This window comes from Bos grunniens, chromosome 6 (assembly GCF_055505025.1).
Source record: "Bos grunniens cultivar Pamir isolate PY7600 chromosome 6, Bosgru_T2T1.0, whole genome shotgun sequence".
Taxonomy (NCBI): domain Eukaryota; kingdom Metazoa; phylum Chordata; class Mammalia; order Artiodactyla; family Bovidae; genus Bos; species Bos grunniens.
In genome coordinates, this window is record NC_141170.1 from 25818946 (window position 1) to 25831316 (window position 12371).

Here is a 12371-nt window from a genome sequence, read left to right on the forward strand (position 1 = left end):
GGAAAAAAAGGATGATCATTATATGGTTACAGCTATAGCAATGCCAGGAGCCTTCCCCCTCTTAGGTATAAAGCAACACCAAGATCCACACGTCTAGTTTTAGGCAAACCCAAAACATGCAACTTCATTCCTTAGCAAGAATCAAAATATGTTTTAAAAAAGAAAAAAAAATGAGTGGATGATTCTGTAAACTGTCATTATCAGATGCCAGGTATAGTTTTAAAATGAGATTTTAAAACTTTCTTTTTGGAATGGATGCGTCTTTAAACCCCCAAACTGCCGGCTGGCAAAGTTTTCAGAAAAGATGAACACTGTCTACTGAACAACTTACCCTCGGGCACTCCCACCACTGAGGTGTAGCCGCGAGCAAGGAAAGTGACTTGGTGGCCAGAGATGGCAGGAGGTGGGGTCCAGTTAAAGGCAGTACCAGGGTTAGTTCTACCTTGTCTGTAATCTTAGGACATGTTATGTGCTCTCATGCCACTACAGGTCAGGGAGGAAGTACAAAGCCTTACCTACGTTAAAGAGGGAGCGTGTCATTAGAATAGAAAAAAACAAAGAATTTCAAACTATTAGAAAAACTTAGTTAAGCTCTGAGGTGGAAGCATAGCAGGTGAATAAACACGCATCTCTTTTTACATTTTATCCCTCGAACAGCTCCCATGCTCCTCCTCCAGCTACACAAGGAGGAAAGAGCCTCCCATGTATTTTCAAAGTACTGTTCTAGTTCCCCTGGTCACTGTCTGTCTGTGGTCCTCTCTAACCAAAACTCTCCACTGGCAGTAAGAGAAGTAATTTTTTTTTCCCACTTTTACACTTCCGGCCTCCAACTGGCAATTGCTTTCACTGTTCAAATGGGAAAGTGAGCTTAAGTTCCTAGAAGAAGTTACCAAAAAGTTCGTGCTGTTGTCAGGCACAAAATCTGGTGACTCTTACACACCAAATTAAGTCTAACCCTATTAATAATAACTGAGAATGTATAAATAAGGCTAAAATAGAATTCACACACACTTCACATAAAACTTGAAAAGCATTATAAATTTCTAAGGCCCAAGGCTGGGAAGAAAATAACCTAAAACGTTCTAAAGGATAAGAAAAACCTCCTTACATGGAGAAGTCTGTTATTAGAGAGACTGTTGAAAATGGAGGCACAATGCTGATCAGCTCTTGGAATATTTATTGCTTAAAGGCACATCCAGTATAAATGAGATATCCTTGGAACACTGCTGGTCTTTTATAAACATTTTTAGTCCTAAAACATGTACCTTTATGCACTTTGTGCTTCAGGGTAAGAAAACTTGACTTTGGGTTTCCTAAAACATGAGTCAGCAGCTTTTTTCTATTTCGTTCATGCCTATAGATGTGTGTACACACACACACACACACACACACACACAACCTATTTTTATCCTGGGTTGGTTTGGATCAACAAGGGTATGATGCCAAATGGCTTTCGTTGTGTCTTCCCTAAAGGAATCACCAATCTCTGACTGCATGGGGATCGTCACCATTAGTGACCGACACTGCCCCCAACGTGTAGAGCGACTACAAAGCGCATTCTTCAACTGGATTATAATCTAGGCAGCTGTCACTCAGAATTAATACAGCATGACTCAATTTTCAGCCCCTGGAGTCCTTCGATCGCTTGGGTCTGTACCAACCCCATTCAACACCACAGCTCACCTACACTGACTACCTTCTATTGCTTAGAAAATCTGCTTGCTCCCCTGCTCCCTTCACACATTGCTTGCTGGCTCAGAGCTTGGAAAGTCAAGGTCTGCAGAGGAGAACTGCAAACTCTCTGCATGTCACTGGAGCAGTGCATGTTGGTTTCTACCACAGACAACATAACAGTATTCCTTTCGGGGGCAGGTCTGCACACTGACCAAGATGAACACCTCACTGCCGTGCTCACTGTCCACTGATCAGACCTGACGACTGCGCAGGCTCCAGCCTGTCTGCCATATTACATCTAAGAACGTAATTTTCTGCCTGCTCCAGTACCAACATTTTTAGTGTTTACTTAGTTGTCAGCCTCTCCCCTGGCACCTTAGCATCTGAGGGTGGAGAGCAAGAATCCTGAAACATGCTCTGAGTTGGCTCCTCACTGCCCTCAGAGGGTCATGTATTAAACAAAGAGGGTGGCACCCATGGGCTCACCACCCGGCCGCCACTAAGGTTTTCTTCTAAGGTAACTTACTGACCACTGTGCTTACTGTCAGACCAACAGTAATTGTCATAAAACGGCACCCTTGAGTCTTTCAGGTGATTTCCATAAAGCTTCAAATTACAGGAGAATTTCAAGGCAGGCCCAAACCCCCCACTGGCTTCAGGCCACTGCTGCTGCAATATCATAGGGAGTGATAACTCAGGAGCAGAGTCTGACCCCTCAGCACATTAAATCAAGGCTATATTAAAAAGAAATTTCTTTGTGTGTGTGGATACAGGTATGTCTTGAGAGCTGGTGGAAGTGTCTTAATAGGATGGGCATTTTGATTTCATTTTCACAATAAAACAATTCATCATCTTGTTCAGAGGAAAACTAGTGGCCACTGGCAGTTCTTCTGAATCTTTCATTTTGGGAACAAGACGGTCAATGACTGGCTTCTCAAGCCTTACAAGAGAGAATAGAAAAATAATTCTAACAATCATAATTTTAGGATGCTCTTTCATCCAGAGCCAGGAGGATTGTCTCCAGAGAGTAGTGAAGAGAAACACACTGTCTTCTCGAGAGTCCTAGTATTGGTGCAGAAGATGCTACTGGAGACGACAGGTGGCTCCAGTCCTGACTGCTTGATCGTGTGGTCAAGTTTTAGACATGAGTGTTTGTGTACCCTTTAGATATACTTTAAAAACCTTTATCGTCTCCCCTGCACTGTAGAGAAAATACTTGCTTTTATCTTTCTGGTAACAGACCAGTTTCCAGTCTGCAAATGGGAAAAGTAGAGACATGCAAGAGGAATAAACTGTTAGAGAGCCCCGCTGCGTGGGGGTGACACCGCTTACTTTTTCTTATCCTTGTCTTTCTTGGTTTGCTGGGCCCCAGACTGTTGGGCCTGGGATTGGAGCAACTGGGCGGCTGCCTTCTTCTTCTGGAAATTGTTCACCTCCTCCTCCAGCTCCTTCTTCTTGTCTTCCACTTTCTTCTTCTCTTCTTGGTGTGTCCGCTTGAGGAGGTCGAATTTCTCGTGGAGCTGAAAAGGAGAGGAGGAGAACAAGCTTGAGGGAAGGGCTGGGATGCTTGCTGGTCTAAGGCTGCTTGCATATGTTCAGAAACACACACGTGGTGCTGCCTGTGGTCCAGTTCCCAGAGGGGATCTGGATCTAGGGCTGAACCAGGCAGAGGTCTGAAGAGCATCCTGTGGAGCCCTGTGCTCTATTGAGACTTGGATCCCTTAGGACTAAGAGAAATCTCTGTGCAGTTTTTCGGATAACAGAATACAGTCATCGTAAAAAGCATAAAGAAGAAAATTAAAATCATCCATGCTCCTAGTAAGAAACTTACCTAATGATAAGAGTAGTTCTTTTCAAAATAGATAATACATATTTACTTGGAGACTTATATAATGACTACAGATAGACGTATACAGACTATTCAAATAAAAAGAGCATGTAGAGAAATTTCTGAACCCTGACAAACTAAATTTAGAAAAATAACACAATGCAGAAACAAAAACAGGGGGAGAGGGAAGAAGGGCGGGTGGGGAGGCAGGAAGAGAAAGGGAAGGAGGGACGGAGGGAAACGTCCTCACTGAATGATTCTAGATTTTTTACCCAGCATTCACTTGATACTTAAAGCCAACAGCAAATAAGGCTCAACTTTCCTTTCTCTGCAGCAAAACTATGTTGAGTACTTAGCTATTAAGTAAACTCTAGGTTTTTCATTATCTACCATCAAGGCAAACCTATGTCTTTCTCTCAGTGGGATAAGTGTTACTCAGAAATCCATGAGGCCCGATTCCAATTGATGTCCATACAAACAGACTCATAAATTTTAATGTACCTCAGTTTATCTTTTAACAGGAGAAAATGAGTAATATTCATTAAGCTATATCAGCTAAAGAATTGGGTCATTTTAAAATCTGAACAGAATTGATTCCTTCATTCTAAACTCTGAAAACTCTTACTGTATTGAAAATATTACTTAAGATGAAAACAAATTACTCATTACCATGTGAAATAATTCATATGTCTGAAAATGTTCAGTTATTTATTTTACAATATACTATGCATACATTTAGCAGTATATTTAGGGTATTATGTATAAGAAACAAATACAAATAAAAAGGATACATTTACATTTAATTAAGTGATCTTAAAAGCTTCCACACTACATTAATCTGCTGCTGCTACTGCTGCTAAGTCACTTCAGTTGTGTCCGACTCTGTGTGACCCTATAGACAGCAGCCCACCAGGCTCCCCTATCCCTGGGATCCTCCAGGCAAGAACACTGGAGTGGGTTGCCATTTCCTTCTCCAATGCATGAAAGTGAAAAGTGAAAGTGAAGTCGCTCAGTCGTGTCCGACTCTTAGCGACCCCATGCAGCCTACCAGGCTCCTCCGTCCATGGGATTTTCCAGGCAAGAGTACTGGAGTGGGGTGCCATTGCCTTCTCCAACATTAATCTAATGGCAACTAAATTAAGTTCTTGGTTTAATTTAAATAATAGGGGCATATATGTTTATATAATCAAATATATGTTTATCTGTGCAGTTTTAGGCAGATTTTGTGTGCTTAAACTATTTTAAAGTGGTAATGATTTAGTGTGTGCTTAATTATTAGAAAGAACTTCCATATCAAAAGTGATAGACCAAAAGCTCTAATTTGTATTTTAAGAAACTTCTCAAAATAAAACTAATATAATCAATAAATACTGCTTAAAAATTTTTTTTAAAGAAATAAAAAATCCAGAAAGCAGTTACCCTGGCCTGGAACTACAAGGGCTTTGGGATCAGGCCTAGAGATATAAGATCTAGCTTTAGTCTTGGCTTTGCTGCTAAGTTGGTATGTGACTGCATAAACCCCTTAATCTTTAGGACACTCAGTGTTGCCATCTGTGAAACAGGAATGAGACTGGCTGTCCTGCTCTTCACACCAGGCTGGTAGGCCACTCCTCTGATAGAATACACGTGGCAAGTGCTTATCTCCTCTGTCTCCCCTGGCTCACCTCTTTCTCCGCCTCTTTAAGTTCAGCTTCTTTCTCCTTCACTCTCATGACAAACATCTGTCTCATCTCTTCTTCTTTCTTCTGAAGTTCTCCCAGAAATTCATTCCTTTTGGCTTCATATGTCTCCTGAAGACTACTCAAAAGCCACAAACCAAGGACAGTGTTGTGAAGTTGCATGATAAGACATTTCAGTTCAAACAATTTCTACCCAACTGCTTCCTCAAAATAGATAAGGCTGCCGCTTACCAGGTTCAGGGACACATAAAATGGCACCATCTTTTTTTAATTATGTGAGGATCAGAAAGACAAGTGTATAGGAACCAGAGATGTGGCAGTAAGCACAGAATAGCACTAATGCTGATGTTGTTTAGTCGCTACTCTTTTGGGACCCCATGGATTGTAGCCCACCAGGCTCCTCTCTCCATGGGATCTCCCAGGTAAGAATACTGGAGCGGTTGCCATCTCCTTCTCCAGGGGATCTTCGCCATTCAGGGATCAAACCCGAGTCTCTTACACGGGAAGGTGGATTCTTTACCACTGAGCCACTAGGGAAGCCCCTAGCACTAGTGGGATGCCTCTTACTGCCCAGGCTGTCTGCTGTGTATATTCACACAGGGTCAGCCTGGGCGGGCCGGTGTCTCCCAGATGAGTACCAGGTGGACACTGAAGACATGATTAGAATTTTAGAAGGTTAGAGGGCGTGTGGGGAGAGACGTGCATTGGCACTGGAGCCAGACAGAGCCATCAGAGCTGGTTTGGGGTTCACAGCAGTTTACTGACTGGTCTGAGGAAGGGCACAGCCTCGCAGTTCAATGTTGTCTACATAAATGTGAATACAATGCCTTCCAGGGATATGATTATGGGAGGTGAATGTGGGCAGACCGAGAAAAGCATCTGACATAACATTAGTGCTGGATAAATGTCATCTCCCCCACTCAGCTCCCTCCAACCCCCCAGTTTAGAAAACAGACTCAGTGAACCATTTAAAGAGACAATAGTATATCTAAAGATATTATATAAAATTACTACTCTTCAAGTGATATTATGAATTGTAAATAGAGCAGGGAGGAGTTTTACTTTTATTTTAAACCTCATCCACCTCCTGACTGTCTGCAGAACTTAGGGCCCAATATTTTAAAGCAAATGCCATGGACTCAGTTTCACCTCCAAATCAGAACAAATATATTTACAGAAAAAGCACCGTTGGTGACACAACTTAGAAAAACAGACACCCACACCCACTCACACAGAGAAACATTTGTGGGTAAATTACTATTTCTAGCTCTCCCTTGAACTATCCCTAGAACAAGAGTTGTTACAGTAACACAGGTCTGCAGAGCTGTCCACCTTTACCCAGGGACCACTTTCATCCATAGAGCTGGTTCCAAAATGCAGAGCAGCTGCGGATGACCCCAGGCTCCATGTGGAGCCACCCCAGCATTCACACTTGTCCATGCAGAAGGAGGAAAAGGACATGCAAGTTCGGGTGCCCCCCCCCCTTTGCAGGGGAATAGCAACATACTTACAAATATCTTAATTAGGTTTGTTTCTATTTCTATAATCAGTGCTCTTACTGGCCCTGAAAAAATCAGTTCTCCTGCCCTCAAGTGTATCAACACTACCTACCCAGTAATGGACAATTAGCAGTCTCAAGTTTCTGGAGGTATATTTGGCTTTCACATTATCTTAGAACACAAAAGCAAGTGTAGCCAACATTAGTGCTGGCTAACAATAGCAATATTTGGACTTGACATTTAAACTCTACAGCCACAGATACAGAGAAATGCATGGGATAATAAAGGTACAAAATAATTTAGAAATTTGATTTTGTTTGCTAGCTTCCAGTAAACTCTTCAACAGCATTACTTGGGTCAGAATTGCCAAAGGCAGAGGATAACCTGTCCCTGCTATTAAATTTTGGGAGGTCAGAATTGCCAAAGGCAGAGGATAACCTGTCCCTGCTATTAAATTTTGTTGATTTTAAGATAATGAATATGTCTCCCTTTCCTAACAAGCAGTGGAACACCCACTGGGTTTGCCAAAAAGTTTCATTTGGGTTTTTCTGTTAAGATGTTAGGAAAAAAATCCAAATGAACCTGTTGGCCAAGCCAATATTATAGAAACACTATCAAGAAACATGACCCAGAATGTGTTCCAAAGACCACTAATTTCAAGAAATCTTCAAAAGAAGGGATCCCAGGTTGAAAGAACAAAAGGAAGGTGCAATGTGTGACCCTGACCTCTCTTTAGGAGAGCCCCAGAGTGCAGGGGCTCCCAAGACCTGCAGCACGTCAGCACTGCCTGGGTAGGTTTTATTGGACTTTTCTAAACTCCACTCCTGGAGATGCTGTCTCAGGATGTCCGACAAAGGCAAAGCAATCTGTACTTCTTAAATGCTTCCAGGTGACTGGACAGTAACTAGTATGCCAACCAAGGCTTAAGTGCTCTGAAAAGGCCTTTAGTTTCCAAACAAAACAAAAACCTGTTTAAACTGATTAACTTAGAGCTCTCCAAATCTGTTTCATCATGGAAAGTTTTGTTAAGTGACCCACAGAGAGAATCTCCTTTGGGTAACACTACTAGGAATTCTGAGAACTCTCAAAATGACTCTGCCTTCGCCAGTCCCATACACAGCCTAGCCTAGGCTCCCGTTTTGGGAAATCCATTTTCAAACTGAGTCATGACCCAGTCGAGGGACTTAACCCATCTGTTAAAAAGTTTAGAGACTAGGACAGAAAAAAAAAAAAAAAAATGCAGTGCAAACACGAACAGCAGATATTGTTTCGTGCAATGTGTATACTGGATCATGATGTAGAACGTATTTCATAGTCAAGTTTGCGGCCCCAAGTTGGAAAACACGTATCCCAGAGAAAGGATAGAGTGATGCTGCTGCAGCCAGATGATCTGAACACTGGCTGCTTATGAGACAGCTGCATCCGGGGACAGGAAGCGGCTCTGGAGCTCTGACACTGGAGATGACAAGCAACATGCTGGAAAGAGAAACCCCATTCCAAGGAGTCCAGTGCAGTAAGTTTCTTAGATATGCATTCACAGATGACACTCCCCAGGCACGTGCAGAAATCCATGTGTGAACGAGAGACACTGGACAGCCTCCCCAATGCCTCCAGCCAGTGAACCCCAGTCTAGAAGGAACTGGCCCTATAGTATATCCACTCAGACACCTAAGGGGATGACACCTTTTGCAATTTTTAGCTCTTCCAACTTCATTTGTAATTGTACTTACTAATACACTTTTCCAAGGGAGAAGTGAACAATATTTTCATGAGGCTTTAAGCCAGCCTGAAACACAGGCTTTTCTCTTCTCATTTCCTCTCAACAGGTCTGAGTAGAAGATGGCTCTGCCCACGGAGGTCAAGGCAAAGGAGAACAAGCACTGACACTCCGGCCCATCCTTCACTCAGGGTAAGTCACGCAGCTCGGCTCTCCCCGTCAGGTCTCGTGGACCACCAGGGGAGGGCAGGCTGGAGTCCCACACGTCACCGCGGTTAGTGGAGGAATGTACACACGAAAATGCGTCATCCTCACAACCACACTGGGAAGTGGGTATTATTATCACCACACGTTTCATAGATGGAGAAACTCAGACACAGAGGAGCTCAGTAATCTGTGCAGGTCACACAATGAAGAAATGACGGAGCTGGGACAGGCGCCTCGGCCACCTAGCTCAGGTGGGAGCTCACCTCCCACGGCCGGAGAAGCAAGGCTTTGGTGCTCCTAAAAACAAAGACATCTCAGGGGACTGCAAACTGTGGACCTCGAGAGAAGGGCAGTAACGCAGCACTATATAGGACCTGACAGGCAGAGCGCAGGAGAGGGTGGTGTTTGGAAGCGTGCAGGAGAGCTGGGAAGAGGGCAGTGGCGTCCAGGAGACGAGCGGCAGAGACAAGACCCATCCCCTCGTCTGTGAACAGCCCGCGCCCACTTCTTCCCCAAATGCCAGCCAGAAGGGGGCCCGGGTATGAGGGACCTGAGTCCTGGGAAGGCACGGGTGCTCTGGCTGGAGTGAAGCATGAGCTCCAAGGCTGCAGGGCAGCAGGTGGGAAAGATGCGGACCAGAACAAGCAGGAAGGGACTTTCCGGGTGGTCTCCAGGCTCCCAGTGCAGGGGGCCTGGGTTCGATCCCTGGTCAGGGAACTAGATCCCACAAGCTGCAACCAAGACCTGGTGCAGCCAAAATAAACATTTAAAAACAGAAAAAGCAGGTTGACACCTGGAGATGTGTATGCATAGTGACAGAGAGAAAGAGTCTGCCACAAGACAAAAGAGACAATACTCTGAATGCAGGCAGGTTGAAGGACAGTACTGGGCACAGACTTGGCTTCTGTGCCTGGGACTCACTTCCAAGGCTCAAATGTGGCCTGTCCCTGAACTCACCTGGCTCCTGGTTTGGTGTAATACTCAGGGGAGCCGCCACTCATGAGCCTCGGCTTTTCAGACCTCTCTCTATTTTATGAACACGTGGTATAAACACAAGTGGCGCCCAGAGGGGAGGGTGGCCTTCACTGTACCCCTGAGAAGGAATTCTCTACTTTGAGAACATAAAAGCCCGGAGTCCTTCACTGATACTCCTCCAACCTCACCCTAAATGCACAGGGAAGAAATGTCTTCTCTGAGCATCCAGGCGTGATGACTTTGATGGTGAAATCCCAGGAAATCCCTCAGATTAACTGTGGCTTTTGCTTTTCCTTAACTGTGTCATCGTTCACGCAGTGAACCCTCAGGGTCAGGCCCACAGGAAGTGCCCAGGAGGCTGGAAACTCCTCTAGGAGAGAGGCTGGGCTCTTTGTAAAGTGGTGGTTTCCAAGGAAAGGAAAACCAAGTTCATTTCGCCTTACAACCTGCCAAGACTTGTGATTCAGAGTTGACTTTTACATTCCAAGGATCTTGCCTGCACCTAGAGGGCCACCTGAGGTTGAGTGAGTGGGTCTCCAAGAGGAGAAACTGCTTCCAGGGTTCCCAGGAACTGAGGTGATGGGAGATGTTTATTTATAGAAGGTCTACTTCTGTTTCTTATTTTCTTATACAGGGAAGAGAGTAAAGGTTTTGGTGATACAGATATATTGGGTTGGCCCAAAAGTTCACTGGGGTTTCCATACCATCTTACATAAAAACCCAAACGTTTTGGCCAACCCAATATTATATATTTCCTGCTTTTTTGTCCTCAAAAAGGAACCCTCAGGCCAGTAGAAATGGAACCAAATGGGGAAGGGGAGATGTGTGAATAAAACATGTTCTCTCCAAGTCTCAAGGACCTCCACCGCCGGACTGGGAGGCCGAAGCAGTGGGCTGGATCCCGCTCTGCCAGGAACAGCCTGCTGGACCCACCCAGCAATGCTCCTCATGGTGGGCACTACCCTGGCCTTGCAGGAGAAACTGTCGTTCAAATGCAGAGATAGGGGCAGCAGCAGGAAACCCTCACCATCCAGGGGCCTGCATTACAGACTCCAAATTCCAGAGTTGAAAAGAACACAGCTGTGCCGAACGCTTAACATTTGGGGATGTAAACTACCTCTAACACACTTAAGAAACAGTCACATGCAGTCTAACTTCTGCAGGCAGCTCACTGGCTCCAGGTGATGATGATCTAGTAGTCTGCTGCTGCTGCTAAGTCATGTCAGTTGTGTCCGACTCTGTGCAACCCCATAGACGGAAGCCCACCAGGCTCCTCTGTCCCTGGGATTCTCCAGGCAAGAACACTGGAGTGGGTTGCCATTTCCTTCTCCAATGCATGAGAGTGAAAAGTGAAACTGAAGTCGCTCAGTGGTGTCCGACTCTTAGCAACCCCATGGACTGTAGCCTACCAGGCTCCTCCGTCCATGGGATTTCCCAGGCAAGAGTACTGGAAGGGGGTGCCATTGCCTTCTCCCGATCTAGTAGTCTAGGGGCTGCCAAATTAGAGCCTGAGAGGGAAATCTGGCCCCTCCTGTCTTTCTAACTACAGTTTTATTGGAACACAGCTGAGAAGTGGAATATTTCCTGCCATATCAGAAAACATGGATGTCACAGTCATCAGCCATTACAGTCCTTCAAGGTGAGCTGGTGAGCCCTGAGGGAGCTCAGGAAGGAGAATACCTGGGATCTAGCAGCCATTGGACTGCAGCCACTCCCCGCCGTGAGCCCCAAGGGAGCTCCGGCTGTGAAAACCACAGGATACTGGCCTGGGACGGCCAAAATGCAAATGAGAGGGACGACTTCAGTGAGTCCAGACTCCTGCATCTTCCCACACATAGAGAAGCACTAAATTCCTTCACTTAGGTTACCTAGTTTTCTTTAATTAACAATGATCACTGCCATCTATGGGGTCGCACAGAGTCGGACATGACTGAAGCGACTTAGCAGCAGCAGCAGCAGTTCAGACCACCTGCCCTTTGTGGCAAAACTTCTATATAACCTGATGGATCCTCCCCTCATCTCCTCAGAGCAGTTCTCTCAGGGTTACTTGAGATGCTGTCTCCTGGGCTTGAAGTCCCACCAAACATTAAAACATAACCCTCCACTTTTTAGAATGGGAATATCTTTTTTAGAGCCACGCAGCCACACCTGTTCTTTTCGTTAGGGCTTCTGGCTGCTTTCATCCTCTAAGGGTGGAACTGAACGACTGGGGCAGAGACTGCACTGCTCATAGAATCCACCGCATTGATGTCCTTGGGGGCACATTCTGGAAAAAGTACTCCTACCAGATCTTACTATCCCCGGATCCAGCCCAGTTCCTCATTTTACAGATAAAGAACCTGAAGCCCAGACAAGTTAAGAAGTCCGGTGGTAGCAGGACCAAGACTTGAACCCAGGCTGATGCCCCCTCACCCTTCAGCGCTGTCTGGGTTTGAATGAGAGTGGAGGCACATGGGTCCCATTGTTCTGTGGTTCCTTCTGTTCCATGTCTATGTGGGTGGCGGGGCGGGGAGGGATGAGGAAAGAAAACCTCTATGAAAAAATAAAGATGGCCTCTGCCACTATCAACTACCATTTTCCTCCAGCTTAATAAGCAGGACTGTGTTGAGGCTATTTTGGGGTCAAGTTTCTATCAGCTGAACCTGTATACACAAAAAGGGATCCTCTACGCTGCCTCAGAAAGCACATTCCCGTGGTGGAAGACGGTCACTTTCACAAGCCCCCAGGGCAAGACTAAATGGTGCAAACCTGGCTAAAAGTGAACATCTTGGTTAGAAGCCCTTTGTCTGGGG

The 12371-nt window shown here is 45.3% G+C and overlaps 1 protein-coding gene across 6 annotated transcripts in view; it reads right to left on the reverse strand.

Moving 5' to 3' along the window:
• The window catches only part of SEPTIN11 (septin 11), a 138382-nt gene that overhangs the window by 6134 nt on the left and 119877 nt on the right, over window positions 1-12371 (reverse strand). For 4 of the 6 annotated variants that reach the window (XM_086405204.1, XM_086405203.1, XM_086405207.1 and 1 more), the window contains exons 8-9: window positions 5167-5299; window positions 3007-3194 (exon numbers count right to left, since the gene is read on the reverse strand). In XM_086405204.1, coding sequence (XP_086261330.1) covers window positions 3007-3194; window positions 5167-5299 — 321 coding nt within the window. The other 2 variants (XM_086405208.1, XM_086405205.1) reach the window with 2 other exon arrangements.